This window comes from Uloborus diversus, chromosome 8, assembly GCF_026930045.1.
Source record: "Uloborus diversus isolate 005 chromosome 8, Udiv.v.3.1, whole genome shotgun sequence".
NCBI lineage: Eukaryota > Metazoa > Arthropoda > Arachnida > Araneae > Uloboridae > Uloborus > Uloborus diversus.
In genome coordinates this window covers 108,255,239-108,283,117 of record NC_072738.1, presented here as the reverse complement: position 1 = coordinate 108,283,117, position 27,879 = coordinate 108,255,239, and the positions used below count along the sequence as shown (strand labels likewise).

Below are 27,879 nucleotides of genomic sequence, written 5' to 3'. Positions count from 1 at the left end.
GAATATTTTATCGAGCAAATTATCATAACATGAACGAACAAATTTCCATAACGTGGACTCACAAATTACCATAACGTGGACGAGCAAACTACCATATGTGACCATAGGCGAGCAAATGAACATAGCAAATTGGCGAGAAATTTATCCTCCATTATTTGTAAATATACAGGCGAACCAAATGACCTTTTAATTTTCTACTATGGGCAAAGCCGTGCAAGTACCGCTAGTACTAAATAATCAGTCTTGATGAGGGACAATACTTTTTTCTTTAGGTTTTTTTGCAGAATGTGACATGTTTATTGAAATATATAGTTATTTTTCAGCGAAACTGGCTGGTATCAGTGAATTGCAATGAGTAAAAAGTTTATAAATCAAATACTTATCTAATTATTTTCATAAAAATAGCTATATGGTATTTATAAAAGACTCTACGAAAGGAAGGAAATTTTTCTCATTTTGTTGGGTTGTATCAAAGCAAGATATCAAATCAAGTTACCATATACTATGTACATAATACACATAAAAATCCTATTTTTTTTCTAATAAATAAATTTAAAAAAATAAATAAAATAAATCTTCTTGTTTTAAAGTAGAATTAAGCTTTGAGGATAATAATGTTGATAGAAGGACATGATTTTGATTTTTTTTTAAACAAAAAACACATCATTACGAAGGTATACGAAGGTACCTATTCCTATTCAGAATCACAACTGACTACAAATGTATTTATGTCGAGGACTGCATACTAAGTATCTTGCCTCCATTATTTTATATACCGATAGATGGCAGCACCATCACCGGATCGAACAGTTAATGAGAATTTAGAACTAGTCCAGGAGCTAATAGCTACCTAGTGCTAGCACCCCCAGAGGTATCGTTTCACTTGGAGGACATTGAGACCACTAGCATATTTAACGTCGCCCAGTCCCCTTTAATGACGACGGCGGGTCTTCGACCATCGTGGTTTGAACCCAGGACCCTCCGGCCCCGAATCCGACATTCTACCGATCGGGCTACTACGGCCCCTACGAAGGTACCTAAAATGCGCTCTGAATCCTGAATTCTGAAACGAAAATTGACTCAGCTAAAAATCTGTTTCTTGACGATAATGCTCAATTTTATAAAAGGTTGAAAAGTGACAACAAAATAATCAAGCTAAAATAAGTTTATTTCCACATATCTTGTCCGTAAAATGTTTCTTAGAATGTTCTCCCAGCCCAAACTTATCTTAGATACATTAAAATATGATCATATTATTTATTTAAAAACTAAAATTAAAAAACAATGTCATTAATTTCTTCGACAGTTGATAGTCCGGCCAACAAGCAAAAGGACAGCTCGATGCACAGACACACTATCACATTCCAAAACACCCTTTTCTAAATTTAAATATGTTTTCGAGATTTTTTTTAAAAACCTTTTCAATTTGAAGTTTTTCAATGTCTTTCTGAAATCAATTGCTTTGACTCTATTGCTTTTCGGTTCTTTAACTGTTCATGTTTTATTACTTTATATTTCTTTCTTTTATTTTTATGTAGTTTTATGTTTATAACAGAAGTAGAATAAAATGACGCAAATTGAAAAACAGGCCAAGTATTTATTTTTTAAGAGAATTTTTTAAAAACAATCAGTTCATGTTACAACTCTTTAAACTTGTTCTTCTGAAAAAAATAAATAATATTGTGTGCCTGTAAAAAATAGTTTGACGTTCATAGAGTTTATTCTCGTTTGAATCTTTCTCTCCCTCTCTCCATTCTTGCAGATGACATACAAACCAAAAACCCAATTGTTATTATACTCGGTCCAGAAAAATAGAAAAATACTCGGGAACACATCTTTAAATCATTGTCTTTCAAACCACCTTCGACAAAATTACACGAATGCATAATGAAAGCCATTATTATTCACTGCATGTCATCTTTGATGCTCCAGACAAATGAATTTCTGAACCTGCATCGGACGTCAGCTAGACATTATCCGTGTTGTTCAGAGGCAAAGAGGGGAAAGCGCTGGGATCGGCTTTTAATGCGGCTTTGTGATATATTGGGTAATAATGCTTCGAATGCATGCAAAATATTCAATTAATAACGAACTGCATTCTACAATTTCATTAGCAGCACGTGGATTGAATGCATTCCGTAGTCGGTCACATTATCAGCTTAAAAAGAACAATAGGTGAAGAGCAAAGATTGATGGTTATTGCGGAGCTTTACTACAAATCAAATTCTTTATTAATTGTAGTGATTTCTCTTTTGTGCGTAGCTGTTGTGGCTTGCAGAAATTGCTTGAAAAAGAGCAGATCTGGTTATAATTACAGAATTTAAAGAACTGAAATGATATGGTTCAATATTATCCAGCACAAAACTAGGAGAGTAAAAAAACTCTTAAGGTATGACCGATCTTAATTGCAATCTGGATCTTGGTTTGACTCTATTAAAATGGAAAAGAAAAATATTTGGAGGAAATGTAAAGAATTGAAAACTAGGTTCTGTTCCTGTACATTATTGCCAGAACTTATTCATGATTACGCAACAGTTCTGCTTAGTAAGCTTAATAAAGGCTAATTCCCTGCCAAAGTACACCATAATACAGAATTGTGGATTTACTTTTCTGTTCCTTTTTTCTTAAAGGAGTTGTATACATAATAGATTCATTTTTAACATTTATGTGACATTGAGAACAATATGTTTTTATGGATTTCTTGCATGTATTTTTATAGTTAGTAAAAGTATTTAGAGGAGTTATAGTGTGAGTCGGGTTAGTTTTGATGTGCGAGTGACGTATGAAATATCATGTTAAAAACTAATGATAGATTTCATTAATCTAGTAGCAATATAAAATAAAAGTGCTACTATTACAAGTTACAACCCCCCCCCCCCTTTTTTTTAACTCAACAGAGGAAAGAACAGGAGTTTTTGTACTTAATATAATGTATCACTTCCTTTTCGTGTTGTGTGAGTTAGAACTGAGCTGTATTCATGTACACAGAATATGCAATGAAATGGATGAAATTTAATGGCTAGGGGGGAAAAATCAAAAATAAATGAAGGTAAAATAACTGCTAAATTTTATTTTTTTTGTCAGAATAGTATTTTCATGGTCATTTTAAAATTCAGGTTTAGCTCACTAGTAGAGTAAGACACGCACGGAACTACCCTAAATAGGTCCTGTAAGGATTTTCCTCCTTTACTTACTCTTTTTCTTTTCAGAGAACATATGATTAAAAGTTTCAAATTTTCCTTACACTGTAAAAACGATTCAGAAACGTTCAGGCAGCTGATGTGCCCAACTTCTGCCAGTAACATAACTCGCAAAAACCAGGAACGTTTTCCGTTAAAATTCAGTACCCTTCTTCAAATCTTCCCGTACAAAGCTAGTCGTGTCTCTGGAATTTCAGAGTAATCTTAGGTAGAGATAATATAACAGCTCCGAAAGCTGAATTGCAAACACGACCAGAGCTAAGCCTGAATTGCAAGTACGTATCAAGCATCTCACTTCGTTGCAATTCTAGCAAGCTACGTAGTCCAAAGACTTATTCACTTCCTTTGGGAGCTTAAATCAGTCTGGACCAGCCGCGAACGAATTAAAGCTTATACACGTTATAAATACTGTCAGTTAAATTTTAAACTGGGAGCTAAACATATTTTTTTTATAACAGTAAGAAGTCTCCATTCATGAAACTTGTAGCAATTCAGGAAACTTTTTGACAATGATACTTGATATTTCCAGAAAGTGTATAAAAACCATTGAAATCCCGAGACGTTACATCAAAATACTCAGTGACGTTTCGGAATTTTTTTACAGTGTTAAAAAAAAGAATTTGAAGGGGTTGCACTTTGAATTAGCTTGACTCAGTCATGGCATTACACCTGCAGTCAACAGTTGACTGCATTAATTTCTATTGGCGTCGATGACATTAGCATCTGTGTACAACAATTATGAGTTTTAAAAGTTTTAAAAACTTAGTCGTCTTTCTTCCGCATCTAATGTTCGAAAAAAAGAAAGACATTTTGGAATCTTTGGAATGACTTCCCCTTTCCCATTGTGAAAAAAAGTTCTTCACTGAGCCAGCTTTTATTGTTTCGCTATAAAAGAAATCTTCAAGGTTTCTAACTTCACGAGACACTGATTTTCCGTTCGGAGGTGAACAATTGCAACAAGTACAATCATATCCTAGTTAAAACCATGATGCTTCTCTACAATCAAGTGTATAATGCACTAGTTGATTTGGGTGCTGTAACTTACACATTTGGTAGGCGAACACCCTAAATAATTTTTTCTTCTATATTCAATGCACCTTTCTAAAACTTTATACGATTATAAAATATGACATAAATAACATATTTTGACTACTTATTTGTTGAAAAAAAATTCCATAGGTTTCCTTTTTTTGTTAAAAAAGTCATATTTCTAGCATAAAACTGTGAGATTTAAGACTTTAAATCTATTTAAGACAATCAGCTTCATTTACATAATTTAACTTAATAATGTTTTTATCTGCATTTCAGTTTGGCAACACTCTTAAGGTTTTTTTGTACGTGCTGCATTTTTCTAGATTTGGTTTAACAGTTTATTCTATGTTTTGATGTGTCGTGTTTCGTAAATACGTTATATAATTCGTATGGTCTTTGTTTGCCAGTTTTACTATTAGTCAAAAAAAAAAAAAATGTTTTTATGAGAATAATTGTTGAACTCTGTTGAGTAATTTAACAAAAACTACCATCACCTTAACACTTCCAGTGCATTCACTTTTTTAATATTTTAAAAACTTTTTGTGTCTACCTCTTCGTGAGATACCAGAGAGTGATATGACCCTAAAATTTAGAAATACCAATTAAATAAAAACATGTTTTAAGGGTAAAGGTTTGAAAATTTCCCCCGAATATTGTTTTTTTTTTTTTTGCTGTCTAAGTTTAATTGATCATTATTTCAATGCCACATATTGCATGCACATTAACTTTTTGAGGTTTATATCACAGTGATGTGTTCTATTACCATGTTTGCAAAGTTTCAAATCTTTGGAGTAAATACTTTTTTCGCTAGAGCTGATCGCATAACAAAAAACTTGAAACGAGGTTATGAGAAAAATCAAGAAAGAAAAAGTAAACTGTTAAGTAAAAAGTAAACAGTTAAACTGAAAAGTAACATTTACAAGCAGTGCAATTGAGTTTGATAACTTTCTTCTAGTTCTCTTAGTAATTAACCGAGCTAAAAAACAATTGCAGATTTAGAAAGAAAAGCACAGGGGCTCCTTAAATTTCTCCAAATCTCAAAATCGATTTTTTTCGAAAATTAGGGTATTCGCCTACATTAATCGCTTTAAGGTGATAGTTTTAAGTACCATTGTCCCGCAACTGTCAATCAAAGTTGTGTATTTTCCTAGAACAGCAACACTCAGCTACCACTCACCCGAAAGGATGAAGGCGGAATATTAATGCTCTTACATGAAAAGATTCACCTTCGAAGCTATTTTTTAGGATTCATTGCATTATTTGATATATATATATATATATATGATGATAAAAAAGAAAAATGCAAACAGCTATTAAGTAGGAAAAGATAAGATAGGAAAAGATAAAGTGTGAATCCAGAGCTCACCTACTTAATAGCTGTTTGCATTTTTCTTTTTTATCATCATTAATTATTTATAATTTGTTTAATATTTGAAATTCTGTTTGCCTAATTTTATATTTACTTGGCTTTTTAGTTTTGCTGCGTTGCGCATCTATGGGCTCTTGGTGTGGTCTTTTTAATATTTTTCACTTTAATTATTTTTATTATATATATATATATATATATATATATATATATATACCGTGATATGAAACGTAGCGTTTTGTGACTTACACCACTTTACACTCGCTATCAATAACAACTTTTGGGGGAAAATGTAGCGGTTAACAAGGGTTTAAAGTTATATGCGTGCATATAATGTGATTTTTCAAATTGTTCAAGGTTCTGATTTTATATATGTTTTATATTGTTGGCTTGATTTCTATCCGTAATGAATGTTCCGGAAATGAATCCGGAATGATTACTGATGTGGAGGAAATCGATAGAATTCATTTTGAAGTTTTTTTCCCTTAAAGCCCTGCCCACTAGTAGTAGATTAGAGATGTCGTACTTCTACTACTAAAATGCATAATAATAATGCTTATAATAATATCAGTGATAATGAAGATGATGAAGATGGGTGCAAACATATTGAGGGTGGTTAAGACAACTTGAATAATGATAATAACAATAACAAAGACACAAATTTAATTTTTAAGAGATAAAAATAATTAGCTGCAATGAAGTGCCAAGTGGAAAAAAATATAAATATAAAATGATCAATATAAATGTGTTAACTATAGTTTTTTTATATAGGTTTTGAAATGGCTGTGAACATTGTGACGATGATTTAAAAAACGTTTAAACTGTATGTTTGCTAGCTGGAACGAATTTGCTTTTTCAATATTAACTCTTTTTATTAAAATTCCTAGGCATTGCTCCTCACTTGCATATTTACACTTGCATGCATACACACTTGCTTACGTATTAAAAAGAGCTCTACAAATTGAAGACATCAGTCTATGTAAGCATTTATTTTTTAAATTTGTTAGAAAAACAATTTAAGACTTGCGTGTATTTTTAGCTTTTGAGGTAAAAAAAAAAAAAAAAAACTTTATGGGATAAAATATGTATATAACTTTCTACTTTAATCTAAATAAGAAATATGTACATAATATGCTGAAATTTATGACCAATGCAGAGTCAATATTACAGAATTCATTGTAGTAAATGTCTGGGAAAATATTTAACAATGTTTGGTACGTAAAATAATATAGTGCGTTGTTCCCCCGATTGATTTGATGATTGCATTTGGGAAGTCATCCTAAGAAGTCGTCATCATAAATTAGTAATGTTTGGCAACTTTCCACCAGAAAAATCATTAGTTTATTCTGTTCATTTTTCTGTAGAATTTAAACCAGCTATCGTAGGATAAAAGAAATATACTGCATCATAGGCTGCTGTAATGCTCCCACCTCACTTTTTAGTGTGCATAATATTAATCATCTGAAATGGCTAATGCCCCCTACATAGGATGCTTTAGTTTTACAATAATACTATAATACACGATAATAAAGAGTTTGTCTAAAATTCCGGGTATCATAAAAAAAAACAGAAATACTGAGTTAATCGACTTTATATCATTTACAAAAATACATAAGTTTAACTAAAAGTTCTCTCCACAATATTAAAGTGAACTTAATAAATTAATTTGGTTTCAACTAACTCGAAACTATTTAAATTACGGATAATGTATTACGAAGTGATACCATTTAGTTGCAACGAAATTAACTCCGATTTAATACTTAATGGTTGACTGCAGAAAAGTATGGCTGAAATGAAAGTTTTATTCATGAGCTTACTGTTGAACTGGACCTAGAATTTACATTTAAATAAGAGCGAATGCCTACTATTCCTATAAATAACACAGCTGCTATTGAATGCTAAAATGGACATTTATTTAGTAGTTCAATACTTTTTGAAGTATAGTCATCAATAACCGAAAATTTGATTAAAACACTAAAATTACGAGAGGTGTCACTTGAAACCTAAGAACACTTATTTTGCTAATTGCTCCTCTGTATTTTCATAAAAAGTTTAATCTCTCCTTGACGTTTCCTGAATCATCGTGCTGTGTAGTATGTAAAGTTCTCAAGAAAGTTGTATGTTTAAAAACTTGAACTAAAGGGTTGTATCTAGATGCGTGTGGCGGGTGTCATTTGGACCCTTTTTAGAAAAAAATGAAATGTCATTGCAAGAATTTGAAGCATTCATATTATTTTTGTACACAAAAGGGAGCATTAGCCACTAGTTCTTGAAATGCGACAGAGTGCTAGTTATTTAAAAAGCAATTTAAACAATTTTTAAATACTTCATAATATATCATTAAAATCTCTAAGTCGTTTAAATAAACTGCATTTATTAAAAACATTTTTTTAAACTAAGTTTTACAAAGATTTCTTCTGAGAGGGTCAAAATGTTGCTGCATTTTTAGGTATAAGAAGATCGTCGTAACTATAGTGTTAAATTCATGAAACCAATTACACTTGCAAGCACTATTAGCTTGCAAGCACTATTAGCTAGCAACCGAAAAATTAGTTTTCATAAACCAATATCATGATTTTTTTTTTAAATATTGTACATACATTTTGTTTAAATGAAATGTCAGAAAAATGTATAAATAGTGGTGGCATATCCTGGGGGTACTGGAGACAATTTCTTTTTCTGACCATAGAAAATGACTAAATTTAACCATGCCCCCCCCCCCCCGAAATCGAACTATTTTACCTCCAAAGATTATTTTTGACTACGGCGCTACACCATTATAAACACAGAGATTTCCTGTACCTGTCTTATGAGCTTTTCTTCAACATATACTCGTATAAGGTAATAGTAATAATAAATGGAATGAAATAACTATTGCTTGCATAATTTGAAATAAAATACATGCAAATACAGAATTTAAAACTTTGAAAGTTCCTAAATTGAATTACTGTTAACATTATTATAAATTGCGTTTTAAATTTTAAATAGCCAGTTAATTTTTCATATCACATCTACACAATCATAACTCAGAATCAGTATCGAAATCCCTAAATGCTGAAACAATATGTGCAAATGTGGATTATCTAAAACTAATAAAATATGAAAACCCGAGTGCTCCAACTTATTACTGCCACCTGTAACATAATAATACTTGATGTCAACCGAAGGAAATAGAACTAAATGATGAAAGAATGATCTCATAAATCACCACCAGAGTGGAAGTTTGTTTTGGTATCTGTTTATAAGTTGGGATATGTGATCAAGTTAACAATTGTGTAGGGTATCAGATGAGTGAATTTGATCGGCAATAAGAGAAAGGTTTGTGCTATTTCTCTTTGTAGCTAAGCTGCTAGACTAAGGAATGTAGTTTTTTTCCTTTTTATTATTATTTTTTTTCTGTTTACCAGGACCAGAAACCAGTATTAATAGGAAAAAGAGTCCTTGACACATTTTTAAAATTTATCGAAAATCAACAAAATGCCTTATCAATATACGGTTTGGGACATAATACTTCCCAGTTTCAAGAATTTTTTGTGACGTAATTAAAAGAAAAAAAACTGAAGAATAAGAAGTGAACTTTTATTTTACTTTTCTTTAACGGCTGCAACTTTACAAAAAAAAAGAAAAAAAAAAGAAAAAAAAATTGTAACGATACAGCTGTTAATGTAAATTACTTAAATAAGCATATTTTGTGTTTTCTTTCTTTTTTCTTTTTTACAAGTCATAAAAAATCTTGAATCTATGAAGTATTATGGCGCAAACCTCATATTTTTACGAAAATTGGTGCTTTTCTTTTTTTTTTTTTGTTAAGAATTGTGAAATTGTTGTTAATGAATAATTATCTGATATTACAAAAACATGTGAAAATAGGAAAAAAAAAGTAACAGCGTTGTTACAAAAGAAATAAGGCATAACAAATATTTGCAACTATGCTTTTAAGTCTTAACAAGTATGAAAATATTTACGTTGATCAATTGTTTGCGAAGTAAATCAATTTTATAATATGTTAAGTAAGTAATATATGCTAAATTTATTCGTTAAGTTAATATTTTTTGGAAAATTACATTCTTCGAAACGGTGAGTACTAAAACATATTAAATAACCCCCTCCACTGAATGAAGCAAATATTTGAGAGCACAGACCTTCATAGCATTTAGTAACCAGGAAAGGAAGGGAGAAGATATGAAGCTATGGAGAGCGAGATTCTATTGGTCGCCGAAAATGGGCCGATTTGGAATCGTGACAAACCAATATGGCACTCGGATGGCTGAGCCATAAATTCAAATTATCAATCAGACCGAAGCATGCTCTGGATGTCAGCCGAATATTCGCGGGAAAAAAATGAAAATGGTTCTTTTGCGTACATTTAAAAGAAACAATACGAGAGCTCCGTGCATCATTAAAAGAAAATTAATCAAGATGAAATAGAAATATTTGAATTGAGTTACATGGCACGAGTTTGTATTTAAATGATTCAATTATTCTTTAATTATGAGAAACATTATTAAAACGTTTGTACAAGAGATTTTATGTAGTACCATGTTTTATTTTAGAAAGAAATACTATGTATCGTCATGCATATAAACATCGTAATTAAAATAACTATATTACTCGCAATTTAAATTGAAATGGGATAATGTTTTAGTAACTGGAAAACCGCCGGTCAAGATATGACGGGAGAAAATTGCTTCTACATTTGAACGAAGCAATTGCTTGTTTGATGATATTTCGATAGTTGAAATTTCAACCCTAACTGCAGTAGATTAACCCTAAACTCTAGCAGATAGCGTTCATTTTTGACCACATTTTCGTTTCTTCATTCCCCTCAAATGACATTCTTACCAGTAAAACAGTTGTCACCTTGTCACAATTAAGCCTGATTCTCTTATTCTTCCCAACTGATGTTGTTAATAATGTTTAAATAAATGTCACTGTCACCGTTCGATCAAACTCGTTCTTTCCATTTTTTAATGTGATTAATAAAAATTAATAAAGACAAAATTAGGACAACTGTTAGTACTTACGAACCCATAATACAAAAATATCCAACAATACAAAGACTCTTGAAATCTAATTATGGCACTTAACTACAACTTCCTTACACACCCCAAATCCCCAAATCCTGAGAAATACTTCAAAATAATATTGAGTACAAAAACGGTGTAAATATCAAAGTTTTCAGAGGTGTATTCATGAGACAGCCAATTTGCCTTCAACGAACCTTAAATGTAGGTGCTCGCAACAAAACTTGAATCGATAATAAAAAAAGGAGCTTTTGATGTGGTTTTACATTCGATTTTGTAAAAAAATACTTACCCCTTACCAAGTTTTAAGTTCACTATTACTCTGCTTGAGACAAAACTAAATGTAACCTTTTACAAAATAAATCTTAAAGAAAATAACAAGAAAATAACCTTAAAATTATTTTAGACTTACTCAATCTTTTAAAGACGTCATTATGCGAACTAAAAATATTTCCTAGATAGAAGGGAAATTATTCAGAGGAAAGTCCTGATTTCTTTCGTTTTATTTGAATTTTTTAACACATGAAAGAAGTAGGAGAAAATCAAATTGTAATGTTGGTGAAAATAATAGAGCATAGAGAAAATTCAAATTAAAAAAAGTCATGCAGTTTTCACCTCATTTTATGTGCATTTTTATTGACTCTTGTTTTGTCTGCGACTTTTTTTTTTTTTTTGAAAAATTCTTCAATAAATTACAAATTTTGAGAAAAACATCATAGGACTTTGTTCATTATGATCTTTGACCACAATGGGATTTTTCCTCAGAAAGAATATTCGTTAGGGGCAAGTAAATTGAAGAAACACCTTTCGGATAGCGGAGGAAAATGATGAATCACATAAGATAGGAGATTCATCAATATTTCACGCGCCTAAGTGACAAAGCCGAAAGACATGGAATTGCATCTACCATTTCTTGAACTCTGCCGTAAGGTGGCCTGGAATTGAACGCAAGTAATCACATATTCTGGAAGTTCTTCACTCAATTACTAGTTCATTCGAAAATCATTTATTAAAATTATAAAATCTTTACAAGCAAAAAGCTTTTTTTTTTTTTTTTTTTTTTTTTTTTTTTGCCAACGAAAAAGGGCATTTTGCGCAGAGTATTTTTTCCCACAGGAATATTATAAATCGATAGTTTTATCGTAAACTAGAATTTTGAATCTGTTTTTTTTTTTTTTTTTTTTTTTTTTTTTTTTTTACTTTATACCGTTGATTCTCTGTTTAACGACTATCAAGGAACCACAAAAAATCGTTCTTAAATAGAATGCGTCCTTAAATCGAATGCTTTTAAGATAACAGTGGAGCATCCAGGAATGTGAAAAGCCGTCTTTAAAGAGAGTAAATCGTTAAATAGCGTCCTTAAACAGATTTTCAACTGTATTTCGTGTAGATAATAAAGTACAAATTGCATTTTACTCTTGCATAAAATGATATTTGAAACAGAAAATCCTGGTCAGAAGTTTAGGACGAACTGAATTTGCTTACTTCCCCGAATATAAACATCGATTCTATGTCATTTGTTATTACGTCCGAATTATTTCATGCCAGTGTTTTCAACGATTAAAAGTGCACACTCACACACACGCACGAACGTACGCAAGCAAGAACACAGATATTACACATGAATGTACGCAAGCAAGAACACAGACACACGCACGAATGTACGCAAGCACAAACATACACACGAACGTACGAGAGCACGAACACACACACAGACTAAGAAAAGTCCGGAATTCCGAGTTTTCATACTAGCACGGACAACTGCGTTTCAACTAAACTTTCAAATAATTCTGATCATTCGTTTTTGTTATATTTTTATTTATAATGCATTTCTAATTTAATTTTCAGTGCTCCGTAGCATACTTTTTTACATGAAACTTTAAAAAACATTTCACCAATCGCACCAGTCACCTTATGAAAAACGTTTCATAAAGAAAAAAATTCAGAAAAGAGTATTTTTGCATCGTAAACTGGCAAATCCAGATTAGCATGCAGAATATTTTGAAATAAAAATAGATTATAAGTTTATGATGCATATATATGTCGCAGAAAATGCGGATATTGACTATCCGTTACTGATTAATGGATTGTAAAAAATGAAAACATAATCCATTGAAATCCCTGAAATTCGCTTTGAGCCCCCATTGTATTCAAAATATAGGAAGGGATTTTCGAAAAGCTTCCAAACCATTCGAAAGGAGTTTAAGATTCGAAGCTTCCGTTCCATTAATTTTAAATGAATGGCAGAGAGAATACGGAACTCACTTAAAATCACGACGGTTCGGAATTATTTCAAAAAGATGGTGGATACGACTTTTCGATAAAGATAACGATTCTTTCAAAACAATAACGAAGCCGCTTATGTGAGACATACTTCTCAACTCTATCATCTGTAGCTTCCCTGCTAAGTTCTGCAAACTGAGCTATTTGTTATAAATTGCTTTTCCTTCTTTTTCAGCAACTTACTGCTGAAATAGTTGCTCTGCGGCAGACGTGAAAAATGACATTTCAAAATATCGCTGCTAGTATCTGCTACCAATGGTGTTCATTAGTTTGACATATTTTCAACATCATAATAACCATTAGATTAGAAATGCTATGCAGAGTGCTTTCAATTTACAAAGAACTTTCAGCGATAACCTCACAATAACAATAAATTTCCCTGGTTTGTTGAAGTATAATTGGTTCAATTTCAAACATCGGGAACTTAATCTCTTCGGTTGGAAGAAAGCTTTTGATTTGTTTGTAACGCTCAGTTATGCTGTAGATATTCTTTTCTGTTTAAAATCTCTGAAGTTTAATGAGGATATTTTGTAGCAATTAGCAGTGGAACGTTTCTATTTTTAAAGATAATTACTCAAAATATGGCGCATTTTCCTTTGAAGCAGAAACGATGCAAACGTTCGAAGGATTAACGTGTAAAAAGTTTTAGATTCTAGGTGAAAAATATACATTTCTCGTAATTATAAGCTTCACAAATTTTATCCTTGCATAGTGCAAAACATTTGTTGATGTAATGTTATACAATAATCTTCAAGATTTAGAGCTGCGATTATCTAAATTTCTGCTCTACTTTTAATGTATATTTTATAATATAGGGCAAAATTCTTATTTGTGGCAGAAATCATCACAAAATTTATCCTCGCATAGTGAAAACCATTTTTCGGTAGACTATTATCAAACATTTTTCAAGGATTAAATTTCGGCTCTATGTTTAATGGATATTTAGTAATATTTCGCTTTATTATTAATTGTGTCAGAATTCTTCACAAAATGTTGCCTCGCATAGTAAAAACTATTTTGTTGATGGATTTTTTCGATTATTTTTCGATTTCGATCAAATATCATTTACGGATTAAATTTATAATACTGGGCAGAATTCTTATTTGAGTCAGAATTATTTACAAAAATTATCTTTGTGTAGTGCGTTTGTTGATAGAATATAATCAAACATTATTCAAGTTTTAAAGCTAAGTTTATCTAAATTTCTGCTCAATATTTATTGGGTATTTTATAATATGATGGGGCAGAATTCTTATTTGTGTCATAAATCTTCACATGACTTATTCACGCGTAGTGCATAGCATTTGCTGATAGAATATGATCAAACAATATTCAAGTTTAAAAGCTGCGTTCATCTAAATTTATTGTTCAACTTTTAATGGATATCTTACAAAATAGGGAATAATAGTTATTTGTGTCATAATGTTTTCCAACATTTAGTCACGCGCACTACATAGCTGATCAAATATTATCAAACAATATTCAAGTTTAAAAGCTGCGTTCATCTAAATTTATCCTTAACTTTTAATGGATATTTTATAATGTAAGACAAAATTCATATTTGTGTCAGAATTCATCACAAAATGCATCCATGCATAGTGTGCAAACTATTTGATATTACCCAACATTATTCAGGATTTAAAGCTGTTTTCATCTAAATTTCTGCTTAACGTTCAATTGGTAATTTATAATATAGAGCAGCCTAAGTGCTAAGATTTTTTACCAATGTTTTTCTTACATGTTTCCTTGAAAATTCAGTAGCAGAAACGTCAAGTTACGTTTTATGATACTGTTAATAGTTATTTATTTATTTCAAATGTAATTGCCATCGAAAACATTAAGAACAATCTTTACATCATAAAGTTGTAAATCTTGTAATGACTCTGAACCTTTTGTTGAATAAAGGTTAGCCTCTATTCACGTTTTCAGTGAAAAAAAAAAACAATCATGCATGAGACAAAAAAGACGCCAGATAATTTTATATTACTCCTGCATCTGGGAACTAGCTGCAACTTTCGAAACTAAGTTTGATCAATACTTTCCAAGTTTCTGAATAATAACTGCCGTTTTCCGTCAAACCTTACCAATTTTTTAAAATACTTGATGTCCCAAGGAAGTATTTGACTGACATTTTGTAACAAACTGGATAATTTGTTAGACAATGAGCATTTAAATCAATAAAATGTTAAATGTGCATGGTCAGAAACAGCTAATTATAACCTTCAAGCTTTTTCAGCCTTGTGGATATTTATTAAAGACATTAAACATGTGGATATTTATTAAAGAAAAATATCCCGTTGTGAGAAGCGTAAAAATTTAGATAGTCTCAAATGTAACGTAAAGAAATGTCTCAAAACGTCCTTTAATTTCATTTCGAAGCTTAAAGATGCAGTTCTTCTCACTTTTCTGCACATTTTCAATGCAATGAAATAAGCATTGTTAAAATTCCTTTTTTAAAAAAAGGCATAAAACAGTTCAGTTCATTTACAAAAATAGTTCAATAAATGACAAAAAATAATTATACAGGGTAAATAGCATACAAACGTTGACTTTTTTTTCTAGGAACAGTTTCAATAAATTACCAGAACAATTTTAAGCAATGGAAATTGCTCAAAGAAAAAATATTGCGAAAAAGAAATTCAATCCAATATGGGATGCAATTAAGGATTCTATGAAATTCTTCTTAAAAATAGTTCAGTTATCTTCGAGGAAAAAACTATTTACGATAAAGTTGAAGCATCAGAAACAATTGCCCTTATTAAAAAACTAACAATGAAATATTCATATCCCGGAATCTGAAGTACAAATTAACCAACAAATATGTGTCATTTTAAAGATAAAATTGCTTTTTCTTCGCTGGATTTTTTTTCTTGTTTGGTAAAAGAACAATTTATTTCTTCATTTTTAATGCAATGCCAAAGAAGTTTCACACCATAATTCAATAACTTACATATGCATGCTGAATTTTTAAGCAATTATACATTTCTTTTCTTTGTTGCATCTCTTTCAATTTCTTTTCTTTGACGTTTATTTAATTAAACGACATAAAAGAAAGTCCAAGCCATACATTTTGATTAAAAACCAAAACAATAAGTTTCAATTTACGGCTCTAGGAATTTTTTTTCTAAAGATATTTTTTATTCATTACCTTTACTTGCTCTCTAATAATATTTTCTGCTTCAAAAGAGCTTTAATATACTGAAAGTTTCCTTCAATATGTTTAATTTATGCTTTCGGATTAAACTTACAGACGCTATTTTTTTCTTATTTCGTAGCTTTTTCGAAGAACTTTCGGCTTATTTTTAAATAATACTCTCGAAAAAGGTTATTTCGGAAAAGCTTTTAAAAACATATACATTTATCTGTAAATTAAGTGCTACATTTTACTTAAGCTTTAATACTTTTGCTGTTTGGTATCTAGTAAATAGGTTCAGTAATTTATAACAGTACACAACTACAGAAACGGAAGTAAAGGCAAATATTTTAGAATTTAAGAATTGAGTTTTCAACTAACGGATGTTATTTATAAAGATATTTCTTAGCGAAATTTTCCTACTTTCAACTGTAGATATTCTTTACTCCTTTCTAAATCCACATTATTTATTTTCTTCTAGGCAAGGTTGGAAGATTTATTGACAGCTCTTTTGGGCTATATCATATATTTTTAAACTTCTGTGTTTGAATTAATCTTCCATCATAGTAAGTCATGTTGTTTTCCACAAGAATTAAAGAATGAATCTCAAAATATGCCTTCTACTCCGAAGCTTGAATTTTTATGGAATTATAAATATGATTGTTAGTTATAGGGGAAGATTGCCGTCAACGGTACCACATAAGAGTTTTCAATTTTTTTAGAAAGGAAATCCAACTCAAATTCCCCGCTTATTACAGAGACAATTTCTCAGTAATTTCTCTTTTAATAATAATATTGATTTTCGTGATAAATGTACACAATAAAGAATGAGAAAAGTAAAAATAGATATTTTAGCATGTGGTGCATTCATGGCAACCGGTTGCTAACGAATGACCATCGAGTTTCCATCGATTGACCACATTCTGAAATTAAAAAATCAATGCGTAACTTACAAATATTTATAACAGCCGTACAATAAAAACTACAAATAAAAATAAGTTATAGAAAAATAGATTTATTTTCTAAAATGTTTTTTTTTTTTGGATAAGAGGAACATAAAAAAAAAACCAATACTCCCACAACACACAGCTGTTGTTATCACAACTCATTCACCACTTGATATTTTCCCGACCTGTGCAACACCGTTCTTAGCTAATATGTTTGCAACCTTTTTTGAACTGTTGTTAAATTCATTTTGAAAATTTTCGCTCCTCACAAGATTGTACTTTCTTTCTAAAATATCAATGGACTTATTGACCATTTTATTACTGAAACCAGAAGATTGTCTTAAACTACCAGAGACTATAGTAATAACATACTTTCTGTCTTAATTAAATCTGTGGGACATGTTATTTTTCTCAGTCTTTTGAAAAGCCAATTCCCCCAATTTTTCGGACGTAATTCCAAAAACGTTTTCATTGGTTTCAAAATATGATATTTACTGCATATTCCTATTTTTTGGAGGCATTTTCTCCTTAATTTCTAATAAGTGACTATGGAAACAACAAACCGGTTTTCATCTCCCATGCGACTGTTTAGGTGCACGCCACGATTTCTGTAAGCTACTGTAGCACGTTGCAAGCTCTCACTTGCCCACAGGACATATTTTACTAATTTTTGCATTTTTCTAGAACAGCAAAAGTATTTGAAACTGTATTATTATGTTTTACCACATATTACAATATGTTATACTATTGTTGATTACGATAAAATTTTAATCAATTTTATAAAGAAAGTTTGAGGTGAAATTATAATAAATTAAGAGTTTTCATGAATTACTGAGAAACATTTTTTCATTATTGTCATATTCATTTCAAAAAAACTGAGCATATTTCAAAGGTAATTGAGCTGAAGTGACAACAATATTTGTGATTCTCAATGAATGAACCACTTTGTCAGGTGGTCCATTTGTGAAAACACATAGCGGTCGAATGATAGCAACTCTGCGTCATTTTGAATATTCTTACAGGTGTTACTTCTGTGAGGAATAATGATGAAACATGAAGTATGAGGAATTGTACTTGAAAAGACACTTTTTAAAGTCAATGTTCGCGTTTATTGAACAGTGATATTCAAAGTATGTTTTAACTAATTGAAAATCTCTATAATTAGTAAGATCATTCTAGAAATCTTATCTGACCGATTAAAAATATGATGCAGTAATTTTAGCTACTTGACGACTCTGCAGTAGACTGTTTTCAGACAAGGGACGGTACTGAAACTGATTACACGTCTGCACAAACTCTAGTACGGGAAATATCTTCGCGGTCTAGTCGTGGAACCGGTTCATTGACGGCACCCTTTCCCTAGTTTGTCATCATGTAACAATTATAGATCTGTATTTTGTATGTTTAGAGGTGGCATGTGTCAAAAGTTTCCAATTTTTCCGCTTCATACTTAGAAAATACTATAACTCTTGTTTATTTTGTACAAAATACTAAAAAAAAAAGCCCTACAAAACTGCCTGATTGAGACTATCAGTACGTTGTTTGCGTTGAACGTTGTTTAATATGCAGCAAATAAAACTTGAATAATGAAAGCTGTCAATAAACTTTTTTGAGTGTTTTTTTTTTTTTTTTTTTGGCATAAATCCTTCCTTTACAAGACTATTCACAGCTATTATTTAACCAATATAAACAATTATTTCAATATTACAAAAGGAAACTTAATCTAAATTAGATGAATTACGTTAAAAAAAAAAACGTTGTTTTAAGACAATATACAGTAAAATTGCAATTGATATTTTTATTATTCTCTAAAATCTTTGAAGTTTTGAAAGCTAGCAACCGGTTAAAAGATAAACAATTTATTCAAATAAATAACAAAAAATAAATTTACCTCCAATAACATCACAGATGAGCACAAGTGGTTCTCCTTCGTTATAAGGCCCTATTAAGCTCTGTAGGACCTCTTTGTTTTGGTCTGTAATTGCTGGTTTCCCTGGTGGAACTGAAAGAAAAGCGTGATAAATTAAATTAAATTAATTTCTAAAGTGTCGAAGGTGCATGAAAGAAAAATTTAGTAGAAGGGCATATTTGTTGGATACACTTTTATTTTTTTCATACATATATTTTTTGTTGATAATGTCTACATTTATTTTCAGGGGTAAATGTAGCTTCATTCACTTAGTCCTGTTCTGAAGAGTACGTTTTTACAACCTTGACTCATGTATAATATATATATATATATATATATATATATATATATATATATATATATATATATATATATATATATATATATATATATATATATATATATATATATTCGAATTATAAAAAAATATAAAATAGTTTCAAAGCAAGTTTTATTATAAAATACAATGTTCTTTCTTTATGTACTGTAATTTTAAAAACAAATTTCCGACTTGTTCATTTTGAAAAAACTCAATCATCTTAACCATTTCTCTTTGCCCTACATTCCTCTACTTCACACGCTGCTTAATTTTTTTTATTTCACAGAACCAACGTCAACTTTTGAGGTTTTTGCATAAAGCGTCGTAAAAAATCTCTAAATACGTTAGCTCATTTTTTCATTCCGTAAAGTAAATAAAGACAATGGACTATACTTCTATATAAAACGTTTAAAGTTTGAAGATTTCCATAAACACTGTTTAAATGACTTATGCACAGCAGGAAACACATGTCATAAGCTACATCCATTACTGATCGAAGAACTATTATTCAATGCTTTTGGAAAAAATCAGTATCTTATTGTATAATAAAGTAGAGTCTATTTTCTTTTAAAGTCCATTCAAGGAAGTAAGAATTGAATTGAATTATAGTTTGAATCATTATAGGGGTATTTCTGCAATAAAAATAAATGTATCAAAATGTAGCTGCCCTATCTTTTGAAAATAATTAGTAATATTTAAGTTAATTTTTATTTCAATATTGCTTATGCAATATTGCTTGTTAAATATGCTTTATTTTTCAACCAAAGAAAAAACGAAACAAACGTAATACATGTCTTTTACTGTACCTATAAAACTATAAATCTATGTTTGTAATTTTAATGTTTCGTGATATAGGAATCAATAGTTTTTTTTTTTTTTTTTTTTGAAAATCCCTCCCCCCTCACTCTTTCCTAATCGTTTGAATGATAAAGAATGACGATTTTTTTTGTTCTTTCCATCAGTCTTGAGATCGTTTCAGAAAAAAATAGTGCACGTCGTCGGAAATAACCTCTTTCTTTGTTCACACAGAAAAAGTAAAGAAATCTTTTTAGGCAATAACAGCTCTAAAATACTTAATTATGTACTTGATTAACAATAGGAACCGAAACTTACCTACAACTTTGAGAATAACTGACATGTACCGCGTCCTAGCTTTTTTGAAATCTGCTCTACATTTATATTCTCCTTCATCGTCCATGAGCACTGGATCTAGTTTCAAAAACGCTGGTCTTTCCGATATGCTTAGACGAGCTCTCGTTCCTAGACCCTCTTTGGCCGCATGCCTAGCTTGGTCTAGACTGCCTTGCCTGGCGTCCAGACTGTAAATAGGCGTTGTAGATTCATCTTTGTACCAAAGAACTAATGCAATGGCATCTTCGGCATCTTCTTCTTCTCCTGGAGGGGTGATATTACATGGAAGGTTGACTGGAGAACCTGCCACACCAATGACAGACGTTGGTGCCTCAGGCGTTTCTGTAAAACAAAAGGCAAAATATCAGGAAATGTGATTCATGCAGCTTACAATGTATATTTTTCCGGCAGTCATACATAATTACACGGTATTGTTCATGTAACTGTAGGAAGAGGGTGTTGTACTTTGGGACACTGCTAAATTCTAAGAAACTATTTTTATCAGCCATGATTTTTGTTTCCCGTGGTGCAACAGTATGTGTCCCAAGGTACAATATAATGTTATACCTTTGGAGTTTGTTATTCACACCTTAAATGACTGGCAATATATAACTTTCGCACTGTCTGAATAAAAAAAATTGCAGATAAATAGGTTGGGGTATTTAAATGGTTTTTTGGATTTTAAATTTGATTTACATAATTGACTTTTTTCCAGTCTCGCTTGTATTAGCTTCTCACCTTTTGCAGACCTCGTACTTTTCTCTGCATTGGCATGTATCCTTTCATTTGGAACCGCTATTGGCGGATTGCAGTTACCATTTAATAATTTTGATTGACATTCCTTTCCCCGCAAGATGAAGGTTTCTAAACTATTGCAATGCAAATCTTGGGTTGCAATTCAATTTGGTCAAAAGATTCAAGCCGAGAAAAAAACTCAAGGGATCATTTGCATGCCAAAATAATCATGCGACATGAACTAAAGATTTCCTGAATATTGAAAATCCATTGGCCGGCGCAGGGTTTAGACAAATGCGCAAGGGCTAACTTCGAACCATCACGTCAAGGAACTCAAGTAATAAAGGAAAAAACAGAAGTTTTAAAAACAGTAGCTAAAATAGTTGTATAAAATTGTAGAAGCTGTATCTAACTTACGTTATGCAAGTGCTTTTTGCCAAGGGCGAACACGAGGGGAGAGGGTTTTAAAGCTCAGAAAACATTTAGGGGGTCTTATGGGGTATTTTCTCCTTTAAGTGGGGTTCTTAATCTGGGGGAGGGGAAATTAGTAGTATTTGTGGGGGAATGTAACATCGATCTTGAATTTAAGAGCTCTCATGCTTATGCAGACATAAATAACGGGCATCGTGTGCGTTTCAATTTATTTTAGGATAATGACTTTGCAAACTAAAACTTTTCAGGTTTAAATAAAATTCCTGTTTAAATGCAGGAACATTTCTCCGATTTTAACAATGAGGCTCACTTAAAAAAATGTCGCAATTTGTAAAGGGTTTTATTAAGGTTATATTTACGACTCAGAGTATAATACATGTGGATACGTAGGGGTAAATTGCATGGAGGGGGGCCAGTAAAAGTCATTTATGACGGGTCCCAAAATTTCTGAGTATGCCATTCCTTTCGTCACCTTCCTTTCGTATATGTTATGATTTTTCTTAAATAAAGTAAAATACCAGACTAGTTTATTTTGCGACTCAGAGTGTAGGAAAATAAACTAGTCTGGTATTTTACTTTATTTAAAAAAATCTTAACATATATGAAAGGAAGGTGGTGAAAGGAATGGCATACCCAGAAATTTTGGGACCCGTCATAAATGACTTTTACTGGCCCCCCTTCATATAGTTTACCCCTACGTATCTACATGTATTTCACTTATCTAGGTCCCACCTTCAGGCTCGGACCTTGGCCAACAGGTGTCCCTTCTCTCCCCCCCCCCCCCCTGTGCACGCCCCTAACTTTACTTGCATTCAAAATAAGGTGTAAAAACTATTCTAGCTTGTCCAATGACGTAGCAGATTACAATTCTTACTGTTACGTCTACTAGACAAGCTTAAAAAACATTCTACAACATTATTTCGGCACAAAAATGTAATTCTCCCTTTCTCCACGCCTTTTTATTCCTAACTGCATGAAAGAAAGGGCATTTGAGACAGTGAGAAGCAAAGGGATGCTAGTGGCAAAATTAAAAATTTGGAGATAACCGGTACACATAGTAGTTGAACCTCTCCTCTGTCTTGGGGAAAGAGATTGCACTAGTAGCCCTAGTAGTTGCTTCTATACAGCATGATTTGAAAAAAAAAATCAATGAAGGCCTACCTAGGATGTTATCTTTAAACGCGTTTTACTCAAAACTTGAAAATAGCCCGGTCAATTTAGACATAAAAATAGTGATCAAATAACAAAAATTCCGGGAAAGCTAATTTTTTGTAGGGACCTTGGGCTTACTATTACAAATAAGGTGCCAAAAGTCCCCATCGATCCCATGTGCGCTAAAAAAGTTATTCGGGGTCAAAGGTCAAAATTTTAGGTTTTTTGGATTTTTCTCAAAAACGGTAAGTTTTATCAAAAAGTACCGCAGATCAAAGTTGTAGATCTCAAAATTCTCTATAAAAATGGTCCTTATGATTTTTTTCTCCAAGACCAAACCTTCCCAGATATTGCGTACTCTCAAAAGACAGCCAGTCATTTACAGAATCCCCTCTACTTGCATGGCCTTGAATAACATCTGGCTATTCTAGTCCGTGTGGCATCGTTCACGTACCCAAAGGGGCCGGACCGGACCTACTACGGGCATGGGCGCACCCCTCAATATCGCGGAGCCCCCCCCCCTAAGAAGCAAGAGTCCCCCTCCAAAAACCGAGAAAAATAACCCTGAAAACAACCCCCTTTTAAATGTTTTTTGAGCTCTCAAACTGTAACCACATTTCATACAATAAAACATAGTTTGGCTGGCGAGTCGCATTATTATCTTGACTTCTGACAATGTTTGGCCTTAGTGATGCATTGTGAGTAAGATTTCTAGATTCTAATCTGACTCTAAGAAATCCATCTCTCTTGGTTAGACAACTAACTGTGTTTGACGCTTCTTTGTCTAATTTTACGCATCGTCTCACTGCTTTAGTATAACGTGAGGTATTGGAAATCATATAATTCAGTAGTTACACTCTCAAGCACCATTTCTTTTAAAGTTTTATCTGATATTCCTTTTTTAAGAAGATGATCCGAGTTTTCCCTCTTCTGCTTATCAAAGGACTCAAGTTAAAATCTGAAATTGTAAATTTTCGCTATACAATCGAATTTTTTAAACTTGCCATCGTACTATGTTTAGAACATCAGCTTTTGTTCTGCAATCTGGTTACTTTGAGAATCTAAAAAATATAACACTACGCATTGCGGATGACCATTATCAGAGAACTTGTTTCAAGACGAATTACGACGATCAGTTCGAAGATGGACAATGAACATGTATAATTACAGATTTCAATTTTGACGCAGAGAAACTGCTATGAGCTCATCGATAAGCAGAACTGGTAAAGCTCGGCAGCTCCCTCTTTCAAAAAGGGGACTTCCGATAAAACTTTGAAACAAATTGCTTGGTGGCGTACCTACTGAGTTGTATGGTTTTCAAAACTTCACGCCATACTAAAGCAGCGAGACGATAGGTAAAAGAAGAAAAATAAGTGTCAAGTACTCAAAACCTCACATGTCATATTAATGCAGTGAGACGATAGGTAAAATAAGAAAAATAAATGTCAGGTACAGTTTTATCCTACCTGTACCAGTCAGGTACAGGTTATCCAAAAGGGATGGATTTATTCGAGTCAGATTAGAATCTAGAAATATTAAGCCACAATACCATCAAGCCACAATTTCAATCAAGACTGAAAATTATGAGAAGTAAAATAGTTCAATTCGCATGCCAAACTTATGTTTTATTGTAATCAATGTGGTTACAGTTTGAGGGCTCAAAACCCATTAAAATTTCTTTAGCAACGTCTTTTGTTTCAAAGGGTGACTGATGTGGGCTGTTGCAAGCCACATTATTTTAAAATTTTTCTACATAACTTTTGTTCTCTATCATAGATAAATTTGACATTTTGAACCAAAGTTATCTGCTAAGTGGAGAATTAAACATTTTTTTACTAGATAAGAAATGCTTTTATTACTTTTTTTTTCGTATCTATGTAAGAATTAATTGATATGAAAGCAAACTTTTACAAATCATAACTTCTAATATTTTTTTCTCTAAGTACGGAGCAACACGATGTTATTTAATCCTGACTATATTGGTCAAATTCAAGACTCAACGCATGTATGGAACTTTAAAATACAGTTTATTATTAAAATGATCTTATGCAATGTGTAATCTACACAAAAATCCTGCTCTTAAGAGCGATAACATCAAATTTCTCAAATTTTGATATTTGATGAAATTATTATAACTTTTTCCAGTTTTTATGCATTTATGATCAACTTCGAAGCGCGAGCGACACCTCAAGATATTTTTTGCGGTCGAAATCCTTTTGTTGAAACAAATATCTCTACAAAAGGTCACTTTTCCGGGCGTTTATCAGATTTTGATTTTTTTCAATCCACCCTAATGAGCATGGCCAGTACTTCAAAAGTAAGTCCACCTCGAACAAGAGCGGGATTAAGTGAATCTGAATCTAGCTTTTGTTGTAAAAAACACTGCTTATTTTGTGGCGAGGAAGCGGATGAAGAGGCTGAGAAGAACAAAACGCAGAATTATCGCAGAAAAATTTATAAAGTTTCCACACTTACATTCAAATAATCCCTTTTAAACTTAGCTAAAGATCGTTCTGAGGTGTGTCAAAAGCTGCTCTTGCACTTTTTAATTTTGAGTATGATTTAGTCGCTGCTTTATGAATTTTTCTTTCATTATTCTGCGTTTTCTTCTTCTCAGCCTCCTCATCCGCTTTACAGCCACAAAATAAGCAGTGTTTTTAAAAACAAAAGCTGGATTCAAATTCACTTAATCGCGCTACAGTACGAGGAGGTCTTACTTTTGAAGTACTAGCCTCTTTATCCTCACGTTGCTGCAGAGATTGAATTTTTCTGTGTGTATGATTTTCTGCAATTCACGCGAATTGTAACTGACTTTTGACTTCTTAAATAATCAGCATTCTTATAACTTCTCCCGAGACTTGCATCGATTAAAGTTGGCATTCCACAACTGCCCAGCACAACAGTTTCACCTTCAGTCAAAAATTTATTGCAAATAAAGCGAAATTGTTACATTTTTCTTAAATATTGATCAGCACAAACAGTAGACGCTTGTAATAAATACGTTTATTCACTCGAACTGCACGTTTAACTCTAAAAGAAGCAGGTACGTCAGGGGTGCCCTCCCCCCCCCCTAGGAGGGGTCATGGTCCAGACTGCGCCATCGAAATTTTTAGGGGGATTGTTTTGAGGAGTATTTTTCATTTGGGGGGAGGCATGCTTTTTGGGGGGGGGGGATTTCCGCGAAAATGAGGGGGGTGCGCCTTTGCTCTTAGTGGGTTGGGCACCTCTGGGTACGTGAACGATGCCACACGGACTAGAATAGCCAGATGTTATTCAAGGCCACGCGAGTAGAGGGGATTCTGTAAATGACTGGCTGTCTTTTGAGAGTACGCAATATCTGGGAAGGTTTGGTCTTAGAGAAAAAAATCATAAGGACCATTTTTATAGAGAATTTTGAGATCTACAACTTTGGTCTGCGGTACTTTTCGATAAAACTTACCGTTTTTGAGAAAAATCCAAAAAAAAAACTAAAATTTTGACCTTTGACCCCGAATAACTTTTTTAGCGCACATGGGATCGATGGGGACTTTTGGCACCTTATTTGTAATAGTAAGCCCAAGGTCCCTACAAAAATTTAGCTTTCCCGGAATTTTTGTTATTTCAATTGTCTAAATTGACCGGACTAAAATGTCCACTTGCATCCCTTTGCTTCTTACTGCCTCATTTATATTCATTATTGCACGAAGTGTTACGTATTTTATCACACGAAATATTTATATGTTTGAACTATAGAATTAATATCCTTAATAAGTAGTAACTCGTTCTTTTGTATTAAATCATATTAGGAATAAATAAAACGTATATTATATTACTATGAGTAGGCCCTCTGCTTTTTAATAAATTTCCCTAAGATTGTAAAAACGAGTGACATAGTTAAGAATGTATGAACGTTTTTTCTTCAACTGACAATTGTTTCCACGACGTTTCTAAAATTTTTCTCATTAAAAATCTAATCTTCCCTTGGAATACTAAAGCAAACACGAAAAAGTGGAAAGCATTTAAAATTGGGCAAAAATCATCCTTTGGGCAAGCAAAGAAGAAGGAATGTTTGAATAAGAAATGTTTCAATAATAATGAAACCCTAAAGGATTTTCTGAAACTTGTGGCTGAAGAAAATTTTAATATCATATCTAAGGAATTCTTCCCATTCAAAATATTTTTATTCTCCAGTATATTACGTCCCCAGACTTGTGAAAGAAGTGCAGTAGTTATTAAATGTTGAAAGAGACGTTCATTAAGGCATTAAAAACACATCACTGAAATTATTTTTACTTTTTAAGCAGTATTTAATAATTATACCAAGAGACATAGCTAAACATGCGTAAAATATTATTTTTTTGTCGAAAAACCAGATTTTATCACACATATACTAATTAAATTTGAGCAAAAAGTGTTTAAGTTGAAGGGTTTTTTTCTGTTATGTTTCATTGAAGCTAGGATATTAAGTAAGAAAATCTTTTAGTTATTTAAATTTAACTAAATAAGAACATATATTTTTGAGCTTCAAAGTCTTATTAGTTGCCAATTTTTTGAAACCCACTACTGCTCAAGTTTTTTTTTTCCTACAGAAAAAAAAATATTTGCATAGATTGTTAAAAAATAATATTTATAACACATCTAAGGTGTATTTTGGCTTTTATAATATATATATTTTTACATTTTCAAAATAGGTTTGTATCTGTGACTTAAGAATTAACTTGTGTTAGCTCCAACAACATAAATATAAAGCAGCCTGAATGTGGTTTCAAATCACATTGGTCTACAAATGAATAACGTTCCTATAGTGAAATATAATGATGTAATATGAACATTTTACATCACTTTTTGTGGGATACTTTTTGTGAGTTGAAGTGTTCCACACATATTTCCAATGTATATTGAGGGTTTGCTGTGAATTGTGCTTCCTCGCCATGACTACATAAGAACATCTTTGCGATACATTATTACAATTTAATGAAACATGTAACAATCTTTTTTGAAGAAAATCTTAGTGTTATGGTAAAATATTTCTTACATTCAATTAACTAATGAAAATATTCGGTAAAAACTTATTAAAAGCTTGAATAAATATGGTATACATTAGGGTGGTTGGAAAAAATTGATTTTATTTTGATATCCTCAAATGGGGAGAAAAAATAAAAAATTCTAAGTTGGCAGCTTCAATTTGCGCATTAAGTTGAAAATTTGAAAAAATATGCTAAAATTTGAATTTTTAA

The 27,879-nt window shown here is 31.8% G+C and overlaps 1 protein-coding gene across 1 annotated transcript in view; it reads right to left on the bottom strand.

Annotated features, from left to right (window-relative positions):
• LOC129228532 (synaptogenesis protein syg-2-like) overlaps window positions 1–27,575 on the bottom strand; it is a 107,865-nt gene extending 80,290 nt beyond the window's left edge. Inside the window, exons 1-3 of the mRNA XM_054863212.1 lie at window positions 27,485–27,575; window positions 20,327–20,686; window positions 18,877–18,987 (exon numbers count right to left, since the gene is read on the bottom strand). Coding sequence (XP_054719187.1) covers window positions 18,877–18,987; window positions 20,327–20,686; window positions 27,485–27,575 — 562 coding nt within the window. The remainder of the gene's footprint in view (window positions 1–18,876; window positions 18,988–20,326; window positions 20,687–27,484) is intronic.
• Window positions 27,576–27,879: the final 304 nt, after the last annotated feature.